Source organism: Urocitellus parryii, chromosome 9, assembly GCF_045843805.1.
Source record: "Urocitellus parryii isolate mUroPar1 chromosome 9, mUroPar1.hap1, whole genome shotgun sequence".
Taxonomy (NCBI): Eukaryota; Metazoa; Chordata; class Mammalia; order Rodentia; family Sciuridae; genus Urocitellus; species Urocitellus parryii.
In genome coordinates, this window is record NC_135539.1 from 72,673,592 (window position 1) to 72,697,708 (window position 24,117).

At 36.8% G+C, this 24,117-nt stretch overlaps 1 protein-coding gene across 1 annotated transcript in view; it reads right to left on the reverse strand.

Moving 5' to 3' along the window:
• The window catches only part of Taf3 (TATA-box binding protein associated factor 3), a 168,550-nt gene extending 147,761 nt beyond the window's left edge, over positions 1 to 20,789 (reverse strand). Inside the window, exons 1-2 of the mRNA XM_026391815.2 lie at positions 20,439 to 20,789; positions 14,840 to 15,082 (exon numbers count right to left, since the gene is read on the reverse strand). Coding sequence (XP_026247600.2) covers positions 14,840 to 15,082; positions 20,439 to 20,604 — 409 coding nt within the window. The 5' untranslated portion in view covers positions 20,605 to 20,789. The remainder of the gene's footprint in view (positions 1 to 14,839; positions 15,083 to 20,438) is intronic.
• Between the last annotated feature and the right edge of the window lie 3,328 nt (positions 20,790 to 24,117).

A 24,117-nucleotide genomic window follows, 5' to 3' on the forward strand; every position in this document is an offset into this window, starting at 1 on the left:
TTAACACTGAAACATAACTTTATCACTGTGTTCACAGTAAAAAAGAGATGGCAGAGGGAAAAGAGGAGGTGAGAAAGGCAGCAGGACAGGGGAAGAGAGGAAGCTTTACTTTTTTCCTGTGGTAAAATGAGATGCAAATAAATAACTACATTTAAGTATTATTTAAAATTAAAAATCTTAAATATGTGTAAGACTTCAAAAAAATCTTACTAAAGCATACCAATAAAATTCAAGTACAGCATTAAGAAACAATGAAGGCAAATATAGAACTGAAAAGATAATTCGTAAAGATCCACATATATCTTCATTTTATTTTTTTCACAGCTAATCCCTTTTCCAAGACTGAATTATATTGTGGGAAATAGTTTCTGTGGGAAACAGAGGAAAACCCCCTTAAACAGAATGTGGGAAAATCCCATCAACAGGCACAGCCAAGTCCTACTATGTGCCACAGCACTTTACACAGCACACAGGATGTCCAGCCCAGAATGAATCAGAGTAGACAATAGTACAGGTCTGGGATATTTATTGTACTGTTTTTCCAAGACATATGGTATGTCAACCATTAAACTTAGTACTGAGACTTTCAGGAACAAATTGTAAATGTAAGGCTGTCCTCAGAAGATCATATCTAACACCTATAATAATAGGCTACATTTATATCTCATTCAATTATAACAACAATTCTAGGGAGGTAATAATTCCCATTTTACAAATGAGGAAAATGGCACTTGATATAGGAAATAACAGACATACCATATTTGGGGTAGAGTTAAAAAAATGACTTTAAGGCTGGGGTTGTGGCTCAGTGGTAGGGTGCTTGCCTCACATGCCTGAAGCACTGACTTTGATCCTCAGCACCACATTAAAAAAATAGATAAATAAAATTATTGTGTCCATCTACAACTAAAAATTTTTAAAAGACTTTAAACTGTCACACATCAATGAAATGTCAAGTTATACATCTTTAGTAGTCAAACATATGACAACGGTAGATATTATGCATCACTGTACAGATGTTGTTAGTGATTTAACTTAAAGCCCTAATCCAAAAAACTAAGGATTGTTTAATCTTTTGTAATAAAACTTATTTTAGGTTTTTAGCAATTTATGTTCAAAGAGTCTAAAGACGAGCTAGTGAGCCTCTGTCTCAAGCGTGAGGCTCGGTGCCTGGTACAGGGAGGCGCTTACTCACTACCCAGACCATTGCCCACCTGCTGTAAACCAAGTGCACCTGCTGCCCTTCACAAGCAACCAAGTGCACTCTGGGTCTCAGGTTCTAGTCTCATTAGGTAGTCTTGAATTCTACCTGATTCCTGTTTTTATTTATTTACTTATTTTTATGTAGTGCTGAGGATTGAACCCAGTGCCTCACACATGCTAGGCAAGTGCTCTAGAGCTCCAACCCCAGCCCTGATTCCTATTTTTAAAAAATAAATAAAATGCTGCTAGAGCACTCCCTGAGGGATATGAGTTCCACTGTAAATTCTGACTCCAGATCTGACCAATCTGCTTAAGATCTGGATGTTTAGATTTTGGTTACCTACACAGTCTCCCCAGCTTGAACCTTGGCTCCTCTTGGTATCACCTCTACAACTCTTCCATCACCAAATCCTGTCCATTAAATACTTCCCCCATACGCTCCTTTCTATGAGCTCTTCCCTGGATAAGAGCTGTAACAAACTCTATCAAGTCTTTCAGTGGCATCTCCTCCCTGAAGTCCATCCTTGTCATTACCACTAGAATTTATTAAGGGAATCATCTCCACCCCCATACTAAAAAAAAAAAAAAAAAAAAAACACAAAAAACATTGATTTCATCACTCTTTATAGCATACTATATTAGAAACCTCTGATACTTAGAATTTGACTGCCTACTCTACTTTCCCTTAAATAGCCCAAATTATAATTTAAAATAATATATAAACAATAGTCTGATCTTTTCTCAAGAGGCTTGTAGACATTAGGAAAGCTGAAATGAGATAAAGGGAAAAGATCCATGTAAAAGTAGTAGAGGAAAACAAGAGGTTAAAAATGTCACTGGGGATGTGGCTCAAGCGGTAGCGAGCTCGCCTGGCATGCGTGCGGCCCGGGTTCAATCCTCAGCACCACATACAAACAAAGATGTTGTGTCCGCCGAAAACTAAATAAATAAATTCTCTCTCTCTCTCTCTCTCTCTTTAAAAAAAAAAAAAAAAAAGTCACCAAGTGAGCTACCACACTTTTGAACATTACACAAAAAACAACAGAAGAGGGAGCACTGCAAAATTAGAAAGACTACTTGAACTTCCTTCTAAACTTCAAGAAAAATTAAACAGAGTCCCCAGCTCAATGATGGTTCAGCTTATAATTTTTTGACTTATTATGGTGAGAAAGTGATACAAATTCAGTAGAAATTGTACTTCGAATTTTGAACTGTTCCATTTTGAGAAGTGGTATGATAATCCCTTGAGTGCTGCACAGGGACAGCAAGGCATAGCTTGTGGTCTGCCACTAGATCACAAGGGGACACAACCAATGCTTTACAGTGTAGTGTGTGCTAAGCTAGGATATTTGGCAAATGAGCTGTGCTAAATGCATTTTCAACTTACAAGGAGGTTATCGGGACATGGCTCCACTGCAAATCAAGGAATTCTAAAGTCACAGAGCAATTTCTTTTTTTTTTTCCACACAACAATTTTCATAAGGAAAAGCAGATTAAATACCAAAATAATATCCCTGCAGACAATGAAACTAAAAAATAGAAACTCATTCTCCAAAAACAAATGAACACTGTAATATTGTGCCATGGTTTAGATGTGGTTTGTCCCCCAAGGGCTCATGTATTGAAAACTTGGTCCCCAGTGTTGTGAATGTTAGGCCACAGGGACTAGTGGGAGGGGAGGTCATTTGAGGCACTGCTCTGGGAAGAAATTAATGTACTTCTTATGGGACACTGGATGGTTGTTATAAAACAAATAAAGTAGACCCATCCCCACTTTCTGGATTCCTGTCTGGCCATGTGTTCTCTCCCTTTCGTAGGTACTCCCACTATGATGTCATCTACCATAAGGCCCTCATCAGAGGACAAATCAATGGAACTCAATCTTGGACTTGTAGCCTTCAAAACCATGAACTAAATAAACCTCTTACTTTATAAAGTACTTAGCCTCAGGCATTTTATTACAGCAATAGAAAATGTGCTAATATGTTCTACTTTAAAATGATCTAAAAGACATAAGAGAATACAAATCACAATTAGAAAAAACTCAGAAATAAGGAGATAGAACTCAAGAAGCAGCTATATCTAACAATGTATTTATAGAATAATTTTAGAAAATTGGGGTAATAGGAGAGCATAAGCAAAACAAAAAAATCCACTTGTTTTAGTAATCATAAGTGATATTTTCAATATTGTACATGTAATATGGGATAAAGCGAATGAGCAATTACAGAATATTCTAATGTCATGATCTTCTTTATCCCTGAGAACCAGAATTCTTGGTATAGACAAAAGTATTACTTACATAATTTGAAAAGTAAAAATTCTGTAGTCCTGAATTTGAACTGGAAATATCTATATGACCTAAATGGATATTTCTCAAAGGAAGACAAACAAATGGCCAACAGATATATGGAAAAAATCTCAGCATCACTAATCACTAGGGTAAGCTATCACCTCACACCTGTTAGAAGGGCTGTTATTAAAAAAAAAAAAAAAAGATAAGTAGGTCAGGCAGAGTGATGTATGCCTATATTCCCAGCAGCTTGGGAGGCTGAGGTAGAAAGATCCCAAGTTCAAAGCTAGCCTAAGCAACTTAGCAAGACCTTGAGCAATTTAGTGAGACTCTGTCTCAAAAACAAACAAGGGCTAGAGTGACTCAGTGGTTAAGCATCCCTGGGTTCAACCATCCATGATACCAAACAAAAACAAAAACAAAAGCAAGGATGTAGAGAAAAAGCAGCTTTTACACTGTTGATAGAAATGTAAATTAGCATAGCCATAATAGAAAACTGTTATGGTATTTTCTCAGAAAATTAAAACTAGAACTATCATAGAATCTAGCAATTCCACTTTAGGTATTTACTCAAAAGATTTGAAATCACTAAGTCAAAGAATTGTCTGCTCTCCCTTGTTCACTGAAGCATATGCACAACAACCAAGTTATGAACTCAACCTAAATAAGTTGTCTATCCACAGACCAACAGGCAAAGTAAAGGCAGCATTTTCACACAGTGAAATATTATTCAGCCTTAAAAAGAAATCCTGTCACCTGCAACAACATGAATAGAATTGGAAACACTATTCTAAGTAAAATCTAAAACAAACTCAAAGAAACACAGTGTAGAATGTCACCAAAAGCTGGTTGGAGAAGGAAAGAGGGAACAAGAAGAGGCTTCAGGGCATAAAGCCTTAATTAGGGGGAAAGTTTTCTTTTCTTTGGGATATAGTGCACAATGTTAATACAGTGAATAATAATGTTTATACATTTCAAAAGCACTGAGAATGTTTACACATTATCATATTATATTGTTATATATATTGCATATATTATTACTATACATATACTAATAAATTTTAAATATTCTTACCACAAAAATGGATATCTTCTTAACTTGATTCAATCATTCCATACTGTATTCATAAACCATAACATCACTTTATACTTCATAAATATATACAACTATAATTTGTCAAGTTACAATTTTAAAAATAAAAATTGGGCCAGGGGTACAGCTTAATAGTGGAACACATCCTTAGCAGGCCCTGGGTTCAATCCCAGCACCACAAAACTAATAACTAAAATTAGAAAATAAAATGATCTGGGTGTGGTGGCATACATCTATACACCCAGCTAAGCAGGAGGCTAAGGCTAGAGATCAAAAAGATTTCATGATGATTTTGTTTAAAAAACTAGTCACTCTCTAAGGATGACAAGGGACCAGTTTGTTGAAAACTAGGTATACAACATGAAGAAAACAGGTACTTATTTTGCTTTTCCTATAAGAACTAGACCACTAAGTTACTAAACAGTGGACAGGTTAAGGATTTTCTTATGAAAGTACTCCAAATGAAGAATAAAGTAAAAACAAAATGATAGATATCACTATTTCATAACCCCTAATGAATGATCCCCTAATGATCACATTACTGAGCATCAATACTGCTAATATCAAAAAAAGTGAAAACCACACATTATTAACTTCTGGATGAACACAACACTACCTGTATCATGCCAAAAGTATCAAACCAGAGTCTGATCAAGTCTCAGATTTCACTGCCGATTTTGAGACATATACATTGAACTGCACTGAATACGCAATCAATGAAAAACAACTGTGGAAAATTCTAGTGTGTCAAATGGCCCAGGTTTTTCAACAAATAAATCATAAGACAAAGAAAGAAACAGGGGCTGGGGGTGGGGAGAAACTTGCAAATTAAAAAAGACTTTAAAAAATATGAAACAAAAATGGAGGGAAGGTGAAGAACATAACTTAATGAGTCTAGGGAATACACATTTGACTGATAAAACTCTCAGAGAAAGAAATAATTCCTATTAAGCCAAGAGAGTGGTTATTTTTGGAGGGGTGGAGGAGGGCTATGAATGGGGCTGAACACATGGAGGGACTTCTGAGATAAATGGTAAAGTTCTGTTTCTTAAACTGGGATACAGTTTAAAAGGTATTAAATATTCATTAGATCAGCCAATTAATTAGATAGTAATTTGTGATCTCAGTGAGCACTGTTGAGAAAAGGATGGTCTGTTGCTACAACAAAATACTTGGAAAAGAAAAGGAGAGGAGCAAAAGTTGGATTACAGCAGCAATCCAATAAAATAATAGGCAATGAAGTGAACAGAGTTTTGAGTCTAAAGAGTTTGAAAGTTTCACATGAAAAGATCTAGAAGGATTCACACCTATTAAAAAGGATTAATCTTGGAAATGAGAAAATGAGAACATGAGGAAAGAGAAAAAACCATTCATTTTAAGCTTAATATACTTGGGGAATATATTTTTTTCAAGAAGCTTGTATGTGTTTATTTTTCTCAAATCTGTAAATGTTTACTTTTTAAAGGGCTTCATAATAAAAACAGAAACTTCTGGCAGAAATGAGACAAATACCCATGCAAAAGATTTCCAAATAATTTATGTAATATTTCACATTCAAAGTGGGAGAGTATCCCCATTCCTTAAGAGTGGGTAATAAATACATTGTGACTTCTTCCAAAGAGCACAGTATGGAAAGAGCGGAAAGAGTCACTTCAATGAGGAGAATACTACTTTGGCCAAGTGAACAAGGTCAACTTCAACAGAGACAAATCACACTGATTGACAGGGAATATTATGTCCTTGACATGAGGCTCATACTTCCAGTCTAATCATGACAAAAACACCAAAAAAAAAAACTCTAATAGAGGGGCATCTTATAGTATATGTGACCCATAATCTTCAAAACTGTCAAGGTTAACAAAAACCAGAAAGTCTGAAAAACTATATTTTGAATGGGATCCAGGAACCTAAAAAGGACGTTATGTAAAAACTAAGGATAGGTGAATAATATATGGACTTTTATTAAAAATAATATATCAATATTGGTTCATTAATTATAACAAATACATCATACTCATGTAAGATATTAATAATATTATACTCTGAGTACAGAATATAAAGAAACATATTATTGTCTCACTCTTTCTGTGATCTAAAAACTGTTGTAAAAATCCTTTTATTTTCATTTTTTTAAATAAAAGCCTTAAACATTATTGTATTTTTACCAAGTTTAAGTTAAGGTTGTTAAGTTTCCTGCAATAAGTAAAACATGATTTCTATTTCTGTGTTTTCTTTCTCAAGCAAGTATTATAAAGCAATCAACAGACCACCAGAGAGACCCTCAATGACCAGGGCCTACCAATCATACTTTGAGAATCAAACAATGGCTTTGACATAGTATGCTATTTTCAGACATTCTTCAGCACAATATAATAGGAAGCAAAAAAATAAATAAATAAACAAAAAGGTGGTACTGGTATGAATCTGAAAAGATGTATGGAAAGCTGGTTCTTCACATTGGGTACCAGCCATGAGAACTCTTAACAGTGCAAGCAACAAATACATGTATAAAATATTTGTGAAAGGTCTCATTTCTGAACATATAATAGGATACAGTAGGCAAGAACTTCTTCTAATCATCTCCTACTCTATTCTCTTCACATTGCTGATAATCAAACAGCTCCTTGAACAGCTACACCAGCCCAGTTGTTTAGTGGTCCCCTGACTCATAAGTATGTGACGTCAACACTGTTTTACATTTATATTTATTGTAGAGTGCCTTGAGAAAAATATATTATATTTCAACTCAGAGGCTAATTTACTTAAGAGTAAGGATGGAAAAATGGGAAAAGCATTAACATTCACCATTAAGTGTTTTGTGTATTTAAATAAATGTCTCACAAAATATCTCTCCCCCAGCGCCTACCATAATATAGATGATAAATATAAAGTCAGAAAAATAGAGTTACTTGGGAAAACCAGAAACTCAACAACAAGTTGAGTCACGTGTGAAAGACTCTGTGAGGTCCAGGTCTTTCTGCCACAGCGCGCTGCCCCTCCAGGCCTCTGTTCCTGCATACTCACCACTGCATTCACAGGGCTGAGCACACTTTTTTTTTACATGAATCAACTTGAATGATTGATAAGAGGGTAGTCCCATGACAGCACTCTACTAATAATATTTTATGAGCAAATTTGGCCCTGCCTGTGACCCGTAAGGAAATAAAAGGAAAATAAAGAACTTGGTGAACCATGTCATTGTCAAAGTTGTTCACCTCTGTACATATCACCCTTTGCACCACTGATCAGAATACTAGGAACTTTCTAACATGCTGTACCCACAAAAAAAAACTCAGATTGTAAATGATTTATTAAATTGATTTGTGTGGCTATATTAAAAAATGGTAACCACAAGGTTGCATTTTATATCTTTTCCCCAAGAATAGGAAAAAGGTTTTGATAAGCATCTTATTGTACTGCCTTCTACTTATTGTATCCTTCTAAACCACATGTATATCTTATGAATCAGCAATATTTTTGCTCCTTAGATCATCCATAAGTGTTAGCTGAAATAACAAAATCAGACTGAGTAGGGTGGCACTCATCTGTAGCCCCAGGACTCAGGAGGTTGAGGAGGGAGGATCATTTGAGCCAGGAGTTTGAGACCTGTCTGGGCAACATAAGACCCCATTTTACAAATAGAAAATGAAAAGAGAAGTGAGGAGGAAAGGGAGAGAAAATAAAAGAGAAAGAGAAAAGAAAGAGACAGAGAGAAAGGAAGGAAAGAAAACAGTGTTATCAAGCTTATATTATTCCTCCTTTAAAGTAATTACAATGTATATTGCATAAAAACTTTATTATTTTTTGAAATCCAGAGTTGCTCTACCATAGAACTATTAACCCAGTCCTTTTTATTTTTTTATTTTGTATTTTGAGACAGGGTCTCACAAAGTTGCCCAGGCTGACCTTAAACTTGCAATCCTCTTACCTCAGCCTCCCAAACTGGTGGGATTGCAGGTATGCACCACTGTGTCTGACAACATAAAATCTAGATAAGATTCTTCTTTTGCTTCAAATAATACAAAAAAGAAACCCCTAAATTTACTGTAGTATAATAATTTCAGCCCACAAGTCTATATCTAAAATCTTAAACTGTTTCTCACATTCACTCACTATCCAACATAATAGTTACATTACCTCGGCAGCATTTAAATGTGATAACCCTAACCTTATGAGAATTTTATTGTGTAATACTTGCATGCTATGAAAGTAAAACAAGAAGAGCCAAGTGATTATGAGTAAATTATTATCTAAGAGTTTTCTTTGGTTTTGGATGGTCAGTTTGATAGGGTTTAATACAGTATTAAAAATACTTACTTAACTCTGTTAGTAAACAAGTGCAGGTTATGCATGGACCAATGATGAATGTATCATGAAACAAAGACTAAGATTAATCTAGGAGCTGGGGTTATACCTCAGTGGCAGAATATGTGCTTATCATGCATGACACTCTGGGGTTCAATCCTCAGTGCCAAAAAACAACAAGAATTAATCCAATGTTGTCCATCTAAATCCAATTCTTTGTGTGTGTGTGTGTGTGTGTGTGTGTATGTGTGCGCGTGCACACACATACTTGTGCATACATGCACAATGGGGACTGAACCCAGAGCCTTGTGCTTCTTAGGCAAGTGCTTTACTATTGGCTATCCTCCCACCCACGAGTGCAGGTTTTTTTAAGAAGCCAGAAAAAAAAAAGCACCCAGAACCCCAAATATTAACAATGTAACTATTAAATAGTAGATAGTAAGATAAGCAAACCACAAAATAGATTTAGAAGGCTCCAAAAGGCACAGAGAATGTGGAATAAAATTTTTAACTTGAAGAAGGCAAAGTTCTGAATCATGTCATTTGATGACACACAGAAGTCTTAGTTGTTAAACTAGACAGACACACACACACACACACACACACACAATTTATTTATTTATTTTTATATAGTGCTGAGGATTAAACCTAGTGCCTTGCATGTGCTAGGCAAGAGCTCTACCACTGAACCACAACCTCTGCCCTAATTCACTGATACAAAATCCATGATCTCATACCATTCTAAAAATCACTGACGTAACAATTACTTATAAGTATCTTTTCTTAAATTTCTTCTATTATGCTTCAAGTTTCTTCTTAGCATTCGATTTCATCTCTTTTTAGCGAAATTACAAATATTGGGTACTAATAAGTGGCCTTCCAGCAAAAATATTCAGAGCCATACAAGATTAAATCTCAAAGTACAACAGGATGTATCAATAGACTGATAACTTAGCACTCCTTTTATTAAGAGATACAGAATGCTTAATAAATCACATTTAACAGCAGCAACAAAGAAGGAAATTCGAAGACCACTTGACATACATGGCCTTCTAAAAGAGAAAAAATTAGTTATTTTCAATCCACCTACTACCATACCTCTGCTCAAGAAATCCTCCTTTGATAATACTGGTTTTTAAATGCATTCATTACATTTTAATTTTATTTTGTTGCTGTTGTTATTGTTGTTATCGCAGTGCTGGGGATTGAACCCAGGGTCTTACGCACATGTGGCAAGTGCTCTACCACTGAGCTACATTCCCAGCCCTCCTCACATTTTTAAAGTAAATAAATTTCAATTTTAGAAGTTGTAACAAAAGGTTTCTAAGATCAAAACATTAAGTAGTGGGGGGTTTTAAGGGAACAACTTTACATAGGAGAATTTAAACAGTAAGATTTTCTCAAAGATAACAGTAACAGAGGCTATAAATACAAATAAATTCAGAGAGGAAGCAGAATTTTAAGCAGTTACTAAAGGTAGTTGAGGGATGACTTAGGAGTATCTTAGATTTCCAATAGGACTGAATAGGAGGAGAAGCAAGGAATTTCTGTAAGCAGGAACCACAGTGTCTAACTCAGTTCAAAAACATTTATTGAGGGGTACTAATTCCTGGCTTCAGTCAAAAACCTAAAGTGGAGAAATCGAAGGTATTGAGAAGCATCTATTTCCCAAGAGCTTAAACTAGAAAACTACAGTAATATTCCAAAAGGTATAATGAGCTCTTTCTGTATCTCCCATGGCTATTAACAAGCATGGGTAAGGTTCACTTTCAGTAGACTGAATTACAGCACTAGTACTATTCAGTCCAGTCCACTGAGCCTAAGATCCAACAATCCACAATAAAGCTCTATAATTTAGGTCCAATATTTTCTCAGTTTCTCAGATGAGGCAACATGGATACATAGACTGTAAAACAATTTTAAGCAAATTTAAATCAAATCAGTGAAACAAATTTAGGTAACACTTCAAACTGCTAGTTAAGTGGAACAAGAAATTATAAAAAATGAATTGCAAGAAACTGCAACCTTTGGGCATTTCTGGTAGAAAGGTAAAATGGTGCAGCTGCTGTGGAGAACTCTATAGTGGTTCCCTGAAAATTAGATATGGGGCTAAGGGTGCAGTTCAATGGTAGATCATGTGCTTAGTATGCACAAGGTACTGGGTTTAATTCCCAGGACCAAAACAAACAAAAAAAAATTAGATGTAGAATTACTATGTGATCTAACAACTCAAAAGAATTGGAAGCAGGAATGTGAACAGATATTTGTACATCAACACTCATAGCAGCATTATTCCACAAAAGCCAAAACGTAGAATCAACCAATGTCCATCAACAGATGACTATATAAATAAATGTGGAATACATTTATATCATAGTATGATTCTGCCTTAAAAAGGTAGATCATTCTGATACATGCTACAACACAATGAGCCCTAAAGACATGCTGCTAAGTGAAATAAACCAGGCACAAAAAGAAAAATACTTCAGGGCATGATGGTACACGCCTATAAGCCCAGAAACTCAGAAGGTTGAAGCAGGAGGATTGCAAATTCCAGGCCAGCACAGGTAATTTAACAAGACCCTGTCTCAAAATACAAAATAAAACATAAGAAGACCAGGTGTGGTGGTACATGCCTGAAATCCCAGGGATTTGGGAAGCTGAGGCAGGAGAGATCACAAGTTCAAGGCCAGCCTCAGCAATTCAGTGAAGCCCTAAGCAACTTAGAGAAACCCTGTGTCAAAATAAAAAACAAAAAGGGATAGGGATGTGGCTCAGTAACCACTAATGCCCCAAGTTCAATTCCTGATACCAAAAAATAATAATAAAATAAATAGAATGAGCTGGGAATGTAGCTCAATGGAGAGTACCCCATAGTTTCATCCCCAATACTATAAGAGAGAGAGAGAGAGAGAGAGAGAGAAAGAGAGAGAGAGAGATTGATTGATTTATAGAGACAGAAAATAAACGACAGTTTCCAGGGCCTGAGAAAAGTTGGGAATGGGGATTTATGTTGAAGGAGGACAGTCTGAGTAGATAAAAAGTATTGAAGATAGATGGAGGTAATGATTGCAACAAGAATGTGTGAATGTACTTAAAGTCACAGAATGATACAACTGAAAATTGTTAAAATGGTCAGTTTTGTATTTTATCACAATAAAAAAGTCATAAGTAAGATTTATTTCTATTATCATTTACATTAGTGAAGTATACATGTGATTCTAGAATTTTTAAAATGGAAAGAAATTGCAACTTTTTCATTTTTTTTTTTTTTTACAAAAAGATATATGTACACATAAAAAAAAAGTTGGAGACGACAAATTTCTTAGGTAACTCTTTTAGAAGCTAAGTGAACTTAATGATCAACATGATGAAAAATCATGCAGGAAGAACTGAACTATGCAATGGGATTGACCACTAAGACTGATTACCTATTACCATATTTTAGGAAAATTGTTGAGATTCTATGCCAATTTTTTTTTTTTCAAAAAAAGTGGGTGTATCATTATCTGGAGCTGTTCTTTTTTTTTTTTTAATGTGCTGGTATTATTTAAACATCATTTATTACTAAACTGTCTTTCATGCAAGATTAGGATGCACTTAATACTTGTGAACATCCATTAATGCAGCGATGATGATTATACAGTGTCACACAATATTTTATATTCAGCAATTCTATCTGACAAAACAATAAACATTTATACCCATCAAAAAAAGAGATTAGTCTGTATAGTATCAGTGAATATTCACAACTCATTAGTTGTTCCTAGTAAACAATAATGGCATTGAACTTACATTACTAATAAAACACCAAAGACTTTCTTCACAAAACTACAAAAAAAAAAAAAAAAAAAAAAAGTCCTAAAATTCATTTGGAAAAACAAAAGACCCAGAAGAGTCAAAATAATTTTAAGCCAAAAAAACAATGCTGGAAGCATCACAATACCTGATTTCAAATTACACTACAGAGCTATAGTAAGAAAAACTGCATAATGTTGGCATAAAAACACATACATAGGGCTGGAGATGTGGCTCAGCGGTAGCGCGCTCGCCTGGCATGCGTGCGGCCCGGGTTTGATCCTCAGCACCACATACCAACAAAGATGTTGTGTCCGCCGAGAACTAAAAAATAAATATTAAAATTTCTCTCTCTCTGTCTCTCCTCTCTCACTCTCTCTTTAAAAAAAAAAAAAAAAAAGAAAAAAAAAAACACATACATAGACCAATAATACAGAACAGAAGACACAGAGACAAACACAGATACAATCATCTGATCCTTGACAAAGATGAAAAAAAGATAATCCTTTTGACAAATACTGATGGGAAAACTGGTTATCTATATGTAGAAGAATGAGACTAGATCCTATCTCTCACCCTGCACAAAAGTCAACTCACAATGGATCAAAGACCTAGGAATAAGACCAGAAACTATGCAACTCCTAGAAGAAAACAGGGTCAACACTCCAACATACAAGTGCAGGCAAGGGCTTTCTCAATAGGACTCCTAGAGCTAAGGAATAATCAAGAATTAATAAATGGAATGCTATCAAGTTAAAAAGCTTCTGCACAGCAAAAGAATCAATAAAGAATGTGAAGAGAAAACCTTCAGAATGGGAGAAAATATTTGCTAGCTATTCTTCTGACAGAGAATTAATATCCAGGATACATAAAGAACTAAAAAAATTAACACTGAAGAAAAAATAACCCAATTAATAAATGGGCAAATGAACTAAATGGACACTTCTCAAAATAAAAAATACAAATGGCCAACAAATATAGGAAAAAATGTTTACTCTTAGAAATTAGGAAAATGCAAATAAAAACTACACTGACTTCATCTCACTCCAGTCAGAATGGCAACTATGAAGAATGCAAACAATAACAAATACTAAAGAGGATTCGGAGAAAAAGCAACACTTTTACACTGCTAATAGGATAATAAATTGGTACAACTACTATGGAAATCAGTATGGAGGTTCCTCAAAAGACTAGGAATGGAATAACCATATGATCCAGCTACACCACTCCTTGATATTTATCCTAAAGAATTAATTGACACATTATAGTGATACATGCATGCCCCTGTTTGTAGAAGCTCAATTCACAACAGTCAAACTATGGTACCAGCCTAGGGGTCCAGCAGTGGATTCATAGGTAAAGAAAATATGGTATATATACACAATGATGTTTTATTCAGCTGTAAAGAAGAATGAAGTTATGTCATTTTCAGAAAAATGAAAGGAACGTGAAACATTATATTAAGTCAAATAAGCCAAATTCAAAATCAAGATTATATGTTTTCTTCCATATGCGGAAGCTTAGAAGGAAAAAGAAAAAGAAAGTTGAAGGTATGGGTCTCATGAAAATTGAAGGCAGATCAGTAGAGTGAATAGTACAAATGGCCAGGGGACAAGGGGGAGAGAAAGAGGAAACACTGGGGAATGATACTGGCCAAATTATATTGTTACATTGTGTGTATCTACAAATACGTAACAATAAATATTGCCATTATGTATAATTATAATATACCAATGAAAATATGGAAAAAATAATAAGGGGGTAGGAAATTTTTCTTTTTGTTTTAAAGGTTCTCTAATTTACTTAACATTCCATTCTCAATTTAAAACGTCTATTGAAAGTCCCTCTGTGGTCAATTTTTTTCTCCCCTACTTAATATTTACAAAGGCAAAAGATGCCTAATTAGACATAACCTTGATTATACCAATGCTCTAAATAAAAGCGCTAGGGGCCAGGGGGAAGGAAAGAGAAAACTTGGGATGCCAAGCGCCATGTTTCTTAGTTTAAGGGTTAGAATAATTTATAAATAATGCTAAAATATTTTGATTGCATTTTTAGAATTTATATGTAGCATAGCATATAAAGTTAAAAAGATTAAAAATTCATTAATATAGTCACTAATATATAAGGAACAAACAACCACAAACCTTCTTGAGAAGACACAATGGGTGGCATGTAATCAGGAATGTATTCTTTTCTTTCCTCTGCATCTTTACTTCCAGGTTGAGGAAACTGAAGTACATTGTTCTTGCTAACAGGAAATGAAGGGATTTGATGTGGGAAAGTAACAGGTTCAATATTATGAATATAGTCTTCTAGTTCATGTAGACTAACTCCCATGAGTTGGAAAGCTTCACCAACATCATCCAAAATAGGATCTGTTCGACCATCTGAAACAAAGTAAAAAGCAAATCAAATTAGTTTTTTTAAACTACATAAACATTTCTAAAAATATTAATAAAAATGTATTAAGTACATATATAGCTCAGAGTCAAATATATTAAGTATTTAAAACCTAATTACTGTAAAAAATTAATAGATTTTTAAGCAGAACAATACATTATTTAAATAATAAAAAATCTGATTCTTAAAAAGTGAATTTTAAATGTAATTTAACAACCAAAGTATTACCGAAAATTACACAAATAGCGGACAAAAACATAAAAAGTAATTTACAAACTGAGTGTAGTGGTATATACCTAAAATCCCAGAAACTCAGGAGACTGAGCAGAAAGATGGCAAGTTCCCAACCTCAGTAATTTAGCAAGAGACTCAGCAACTTAGCAAGACCCTGTCTCAAAATAAAAAGGACTGGGGATGTACTCAGTGATAAAGTACCTCTGGATTCAATTCCCAATATTAAAAAAAAAAAAAAAAAGAAAAAGTAATTTACAAGGCCAGAGATGTAGCTCAATGGTAGAGTGCTTGCCTGGCATGTGCAAGACCCAAGTTGGATTCTTAATACCACAAGAAAAAAAGAAAAGTAATTTACAGATGGTTGAAAGCGTCTAGAACAGTGGCTGACACAAAGTCAATGTACAATAAATATTGCTATTATTATTTTTATCATGAAATAGCTAATATGCTATGTTGACTAAGCAAATACCTATAACATTTTCTCTATTATTCACTGAGGCATCTCTGGAACCTAAAACAATGGCTGGTACATGATAGGTAGTCAATAAATATGTGTTGAATTAAATCACTGAAAATTTTTATTTTATTGGGGGAAAGGTACTAGGGATTTAATCCAGAGGTGCTATACTACTGAGCTACATCCCCAACCCTTATTATTATTATTATTATTATTATTTATTTTGAGACAGGGTCTTGCTAAGCTGCTGAAGCTGGCCTTGAATTTATGATCCTCCTGCCTCACCCTCCTGAGTTGCTGGGATTATAGGTATGCACCGCTGTGCCCAGTTCAATTTTTTAAGTCCAAGAATATTTATAAGAAAGGACTTAGATCATAAAGGTAATTTATATATAAATTTTCAAGTATAAATCAAAGACATTACATAAAATGGATAGGAACAAAAAGATAAAAGTTAGATAATAGTTTCTTTACAAAAGCAGTTTTTTCCTATGCCAATAGCAGAACTTTTTTCCTACCTTAGCAGAACTGAAGGTTCCTAATTCTTTTAAAACTTCTAGGAAAATTCCAGTTCTCAATTTCCAAAGACCCCAAAGAATATTTTTTACCTGAGATCTTTTATGAATATCTCAAACTCAATATATCCAAGATTAAATCACATTGTAAAGTGGAAAAGAAGAATCAAAATTTGACAAGAAGTAGACAAACAAGTGCTCACAGGACACAGGAAAGTCTGAAAAGACATCCAGTCGAGGGTTAACAATTCAAAAAGGTAGAAGCTGCAGCAAGAGGAATAGCATGGTTGAAGTAGAAGACTTATTTCTTTTTTTTTTTTTGGTACTAGGGATTGAATTCAGGGGAATTCATCCACCGAACCACATCCTCAGTCCTATTTTGTATTTTACTTGGAGACAGATTTCACTGAGTTGCTTAGCACCTCGCCATTGCTGAGGCTGGCTTTGAACTCAAAACCTTCCCATCTCAGCCTCCCGGGCCACTGCGATTACAGGGGTGAGCCATTGTGCCCAGCAGAAGAGTTATTCCTAAATTCAAACACCTGCAGTCCGAATTTTTCTACAATATGGGTTACTTTTGTCATGTGTAAAAAGTAAAATATAAATATCATTATTCTTACTGAATGTAGACATGCACTTCACTTCCTTATTAAAGTCATTATTACTCTCATTCAAAAAAATAGAATCATAATTTCCTCCACATGCTGTGTAGCTTCAGCTCAAGAACTTCTGGTGTTTCCCTCTCCCTTCTTCTTGCCATAGATGTCAGATTTTTATCCATGGGTATACATTCCAGATTCCTGGTAGATGCTAAAGCCTCATATAATACTGTATACCATATATACTACTTTTTCCTATACATACATACGTATGATAAAGTTTAATTTGTGTATTAGGCACTAAAAGAGGTTAAAACAATAACTAATTAAAACAATTATAACTAGATAGTCTGATAAGTTATTTAAAACTTACAAATTGTTATTTCTAGAATATTCCACTTAATATTTTCAGACCCTGAGTACCTAAAATCACAAAAAGTAAAAATACAGATAAGGGAAGCACTGCTATATCTTCAAATTCTGCCCACCTGAATATCTTCTGCACTGCATCTCCAGAATGATTCTGTTAAAATATCACTTTTAACGCAGTACCCCCCACCCCCACCCAATTTAAAGTATGCAACATTTTCTACCATGTTTTACTTCTCTTATAAAGCTTTTAAGTCCCTCTCTAACCCAACTTCACTCTTTTGGCTATTTTCCCTGAACATTCTCCAAATGACTAGCTGCATATGTCAAGCTGGTCACCTTAGTGAGTGCTGTTATTAATCTCACTTGTACATCTTATTTTATGCTATTCTCCAACCCAGAATTTTCTGTACCTTTATATAACCACACATAGCTCAACTCAAATCTCATCTTTTCTGTGAATCCATAGCCCACAAATACCTCTACTTTCTCCTACTCCTTTTGCATTTACTGTCTATACTATGCAATAATTAAGAGTACTAGTGTTGAAGTCATTTTTTAAAATTTAGCACCTGCTTTCGGTGCCTGTACACATATTTCACACATAACATAATACATAAAAAAATCTGCTCCTGAATACTTGGAGAAACTGTCACCTTAGGAAAATTTAAAAATTATTTGTTGAATTCATAACTTCCACTTCTTGCTTTAACTTGAGAACTTTTTTTTTTTAAGGAAGATGTACTATCAGTTTGTTTCAGTTGACATGTTAGAGATTATGTCTTATAATCTGTTTCCAACACAAAGTACAAGGCTTAGTTCATAGTAGTAGTCAATCAATGTTTGTCAAAAAGAAAAAGGATTTAAAGTAAGGTAGAATACAAGATTGCCCAGTGGTAACTTAAGGTTACAAATTCTATTTTAAATAAGAATAATAATGAAAAAAGAACCTAAAAATGTCTGTCTAGTACATATATCTGAATAAGCATTTTTAAAGTCACCAAACCACAATGGGGAATAATGAGCCTGATAATCATATTCTCACTAAAATGAAGAAAAAAGACTAGGAAAAAAAATGAATAATTAGGAATAAGGTTCATATTACAGTGTTACAATGATCCTCAATGACTTTAGAACACCTAATAACATGAAATGCCAGTGCATATTCTAGTTCTGTATATAAATCACGAAAGGTAACTATGTATTCAGAGAATATTTGAGTACCTAAAAGTATAACATCTGTCCTTATATAGCAAACTTGGTAGCAAAAACACAATCTGGACCTGCCCCAATGGTAACAGTATACTCAAGGATCATGGAGGGGGTCCTGAAAGGAAAGAAGCGAAGGTCAGTAGAGTATCTACTGGTATTATACTTACAAGACAACAATGAATGTTTGCAGATCCCAGTTTAGAAGTACTGGTGAAATCAAGCATTCAAAAAAATAAAAATTTTACAAATTCAAAAGGTGAAATCCACAATAGCTATTATGATAATGGAGCGTTCATTCGTTAATTTATTCCACAAATATTTTCTGGGTGCCTATTATATATTGGCACTATACTGGTATTATACTTACAAGACAACAATGAATGTTTGCAGATCCCAGTTTAGAAGTACTGGTGAAATCAAGCATTCAAAAAAATAAAAATTTTACTAATTCAAAAGGTGAAATCCACAATAGCTATTATGATAATGGAGCGTTCATTCGTTAATTTATTCCACAAATATTTTCTGGGTGCCTATTATATATTGGCACTATACTAGGTTACAGAATACAAATACAATCAATTTGTTTCTGGAAAAGGGGAGATATATTCAGACATTTACAAGACAAGAGTTTAAATAAACTCAACAGAAATATGCACAGAATTATGAGAGCAGATAACATAAGTTTCCTAGAACAAGTGATAAGTGAACCTTAAAATCTCAGTAGTATTACTGATGGACAAGGGTGGGAAGGACGCTCTAGCAAAACAACATGCATAAAAGAGTGGATAGCTTAAAATGTTTCAGAAAAGGCAGGTAGCTCAGCATGGTTGCAGATTAGTATGGTGGTGTGGCAGAAGATAAGAGAAATGTTGGCTCTCAAAAAAGTACTATGTGATATTAAGAGTTTAGATTTTTAACCTGTAATCAGTGGAGTGCAACTTTAGTATTTATAAGAAGAATGATAGTATCAGATTTGTGTTATAGACAGCACCATGGAAATAAGAATCAAACTTGGGGCCTCAGAAGTACAGCATATCTACAGGTCTTAATTGTTTAATGGTAACAAAATATTCACTGAAACACTTCATCTAGTTCTCCAATTTGCCACGTTAATAATCATAACCTGATATGTAAATGAGTGCTCCTCCAACAGATGTATTCATATGCATGCTTCACACATCAACAAAATGATTCCAAATTAATGACACCAGCTCCAGATACTTCCAGACATTCACTTAAAAGACATAAATATTGTATTCCAGATTACCTTGAGAAGCTCTCAAATAACCTATGATCCCTCTACCACACTTTGATAATCACTGACAGAAACAGAAAGGAGGAAGCCAATGGATAACTGAGCTATAAAAGTTAATCTTACTAGAGAAAACGACAAAGTCGGTCTTGGGAAGTAATAAGTGGAGATGTTGTCTGTGAAAGGGACAGATACAGAAAGAAGAGGCAGTGTCCCTAACGTAGAAGAGCTGTCAACGAGTCTGTAGTTAGGAGCTCAAGAATGGCCAGTCTTGTAAGAAACGGCCGGTAGACGGAGCGCCTGTGACAACTAGTTGTAGTAGTTTGCGGGCAAAGGAGGAAAAGGACCAAGGTAAGAGGTGGTGTATGGCATTCTGGGGATGGTTCTACTCACAGCAAACAGGAGACAATGAGAAAGAGCGAGGCACACTTCAGAGCCAAGCAAGGTAAGGGGTGTGGAGCTGGGAGCGGAGACCGGCTCCCCGGCTGGTGGCGGGAAGTTAGCGGATGAGGAAGAGACACCCAAGCGATGACTTGAGTTTGCAGGGGCAGGGGAAGCCCAGGGGCATCGGAGGCCGAGAAGGTGGCACATCTCGGGGCCGGGTGCAGAACGCGAACCCCGGGGACGCCGAGAGAGGGACGGGGAGGCTGAGGTGTCACTCGTGACTTGCCGGGGCAGCCCTCCCGCACCCAGCCCGGTACTCACAGAGTTCAGAGTACCGATGGCAGCCCCGGCCCAGCTGCTGCAGATATCGCTGCAGCACGTCCGTGAGGAGGTGGCAGGCGCTGAGCTGCACCGAATCCCAGCCCAGCGCCTGGCAGATCTGCGCCACCGAGACCCTCAACAACGACCTGGAGTAACTCTCGCACATCCCGCTGCGTGGACGCCACCGCAGCCCTTGCTGCCACTTCTCTCCAGCCCCGCCGCCTGACCTTAGCAGAGCCCCCGATTCATTCTCTGGGGCCCCCGCGGCGGGGAAATCGTCCCCCCGACCCCCGGCGACCACCTCAAAGCCCCAGCAGCACGGAGCGCGCCAGCCTGAGAGCCGCCATTTTGGGCTCGCTCCGCCTCCCGCTGGACGGCCGCCGGGGCGAGGCAGCACGAGACGAATGCCGGTAGCGTCGATGAGAAAGCTCCGCCCCGTGGGAGCAGAGCGATGGGCTCGTTATCGACTCTCGGGCCTGAAAGTCGGCCGGAAGCGGACGTGTTGAGAGAAGGTGGAGGATGCGCCCCGGGACAGCAGGTGTTGGGGGGTTTCTGGGGGTCTGGCTAGGAGGAAGAGGGAATGTTGGTGTTCTAAGGGGCAAGCGAGGGAGCTGGTATAGGACGTTGGAATGTTAGACATTTGATACTCATGGTGTTGATATTAGAGAGTTCAGTGTTAAAAGTTAGGGACGTGGGAATTTAAGGTGCTACCCATACGCAGATCTAACCTGGTCTTGCCTTTGCTAAAACATAAAATAAATACAAGTGGTGCTTGCCACTCTGCGGTTTGAATAAAGTACATACTGTTCAGCACGCTCTGTGCCCAACTAATGGGGACGCCACAAAAGCAGTGACAAGATAAGCAATATTTTATTATTATTTCTTCTTTTTAAAAATGGAATCTCATCCCTAAAACTCCTGTCCTCATTCACCTCATTGTGATCCCAATTCTGTTTCCGATACAGCTTCGCAGCTACAAGCACGCAAAAACAGGTGAGCCGCTAGTGGGCGGGGGGTTTGCCAGTTTGAGGATCCCCGGGCTCTGTGACCTACCTAGGGTTTAGATAGGTTTCCTACAAAGGACAAAGCAGTACCATAAATGCATGATGTAGGCAGTGTGCTGGGAATGGTTGCCTCCAGAGCCTTCTTCCAGCCCCAGCTGAGTAATTGCTGGATCATTCCAAGATGCTGGAAATGGGGGTGTTGAAATAAATAGCTTGATTTTTAAATATTGAAAACAAAAATTTTGTTTTATTTGAATTGGGGTATCTCTGTGTTGTCCAGGATATCCTCAAACACTTAGGCACAAATGATCCTCAGCCTCCGCTGCCTAAGTACCTGGAACTTCTTACTGCAGGTGCCCACCAACAGGCTCAGCCTATTTAGGATGCAGTTTAAAGTGTTAATTTGCCAGCCTAAAACTAATCCCAGAGCTAAATTGGATTTAGCCTGTGAGTAGCCACTTTGTAATGGCTGATCTACTTGGTTTCTTAAATATTCCCTTCTGTATCACACAATATTTAGTATGAGTTTTTGTAGCTTCCCTCAATAAATTGTTTCTGAATAGTTCCATATAGCTTCTACAGGAACTATTCCAGAACCTTGAACATAATGGATAGTCAAGTTTTTATTTGTTAATTATTTTATTTATTTATTTGGTACTGGAGATTGAACCCAGAGGTGCTTTACCACTGAGCTATATCCCCAGTCCTTTTTATTTTTTTGAGTAAGGGTCTTACAAAGTTGCTGAAACTGGCCTCAACTTTGATTCCCCTGCCTCAGCCTCTTGAGTCACTGAGATTACAGGCATGCCCCCACCACACCCAGCAATATTTCAGTTTTTAGAAGTCTTGAAAACCCACCAGTTATGAAAACATGGTACTTTATCCAAATGACAATCTTCATAGAAGGATCAAGGTATGAGGTAGCATAATGTTGACCTTAAACTCCACCATTCACACTTCTGTCCCCAAGATTGTCAGGGACCTTTTTAATGTCAAATCTTTGGGATCCTTTTCAGTCCTAGACTTACTTGACCATTTTGTAGTTATTTGATAATGTTGAACAATTCCTTAATTTTGAAACTAACTATAAACACAGGTATACACTTCATCTAGATTCACCAGTTAACATTTTTGCCACATTTAGTATATATTTTTGTACTTATATGTACAAAACCTTTTCCCCAGAAAAAGTTGAAAGTAAGTCACAAACTTCAGGACACTTAACCCTGAAATATTTCAGCACGTATCTCTCCCAAAACAAGTATAGTCCCCTGTATAACCATATGTATGACTCTATGCAGCACATTTGGTTCTCCAGGAAGCCAACTCAGAGAGGTAAGCCTGGGTGTGTCTAAGAGTGCTCTGGCATCCACCTGTGGGAGGGAAGGGATGGAAGCAGGACTGCCTTGTGTTGTCAGGAAGACCTTAGCTGGTCCTAGAGTGAGTGCTGAAGCTCAGGTGACCCTTCAGAGTTGTCTTGAGTCCGGACAAGTACCTTAATATTCCCATGTTGTTAGATTACTGCTTGAGGGAAAAGAGTTTGTGATCTGAGGCCAAGTTGCTGATGGAACTGAGTCCGTTCCAAGGGAGGTTGAAATCCTTCAGACCTGAGGATGCTGAGCAAGTCATGATGATATGCACCATAATCTTCCCTCAGGTCCACTTCCTGGTATAAATTTGAGGAACTCCTCTCCCAGGATTGGGGTGGGGCTTTTGGGGAAACTGTTAAAGTGGAAGGTCGGGAGATAAGTTACAGCTCTTACTGCTACAGATAGGCCTTAGTTGATACTCATGGCTTTTCCCTCTACCCTTCATTCTAGATTTCTCTCACTTCTGGTCTCAGTGGCTTAGCTGGGCATAACCTAGACCTTCATGTGTAGGTGTGTAAGTCCGTGGTTTCAATGTCCTTTTCAGACTGTGGCTGCTAAACTTGTCAATATACCTTCAAAGTTGAAGAGTCCCAAAAGGCACACAGACACACCCCTTGCATGCTAAACATTCCTCCTTGGCCTCCTGTAGTATAAAGCAGCTGAGCCTTCTAATTAACCAGTGTCAATCACTCCTACCTGGATGATGACTTCTACCTTTTCTGCTATCTTTTGGCTAAAGGTACCCAAGAAACAACTGTAGCTAATATTTCAACAGGACTGTTTCTGTGTTCCCTAGTAAAAGCATTGTCACTTTTGGAAACAGCATCTGTAAACCTGGAGAACCCAGAGTTGCAAGAACAGGAACAATTTCCCAAGTAGGTCACTTTGAAACTCCAGCTTCCGCCCCTGTCATCTCCCTGTTGAGATTCCCATACCACAGAAAAGTCATTGACTTAAAGTGTACACAGCATCCTGGAGGATCGTAGCCCACCTCATGAGGTACTGCCTGTGGGCTGCTGCTTTAGTTATGTCTGCAAAATAACACTCCATTGCACTACTAGGCCCATAGCTTTTGTGGTGCAGTATGACATCACCAGTGGACTTCATTGCCTTGTGCCTACTCCCATACCTCCTTTGTTATAAAATGGGTCCCTTGGGCTGATGTAGCATGAGATGAGACACCATTTGGTCAGATACTCCAAGCAGGAAAGGCACATCCAAACTCAGAATATGTGTCTGTTACTTACTGAAACAAATGGCTGTTTTTTCCAGGATCAAAGAGGCCCTGTATGGTCAACTTGGTCT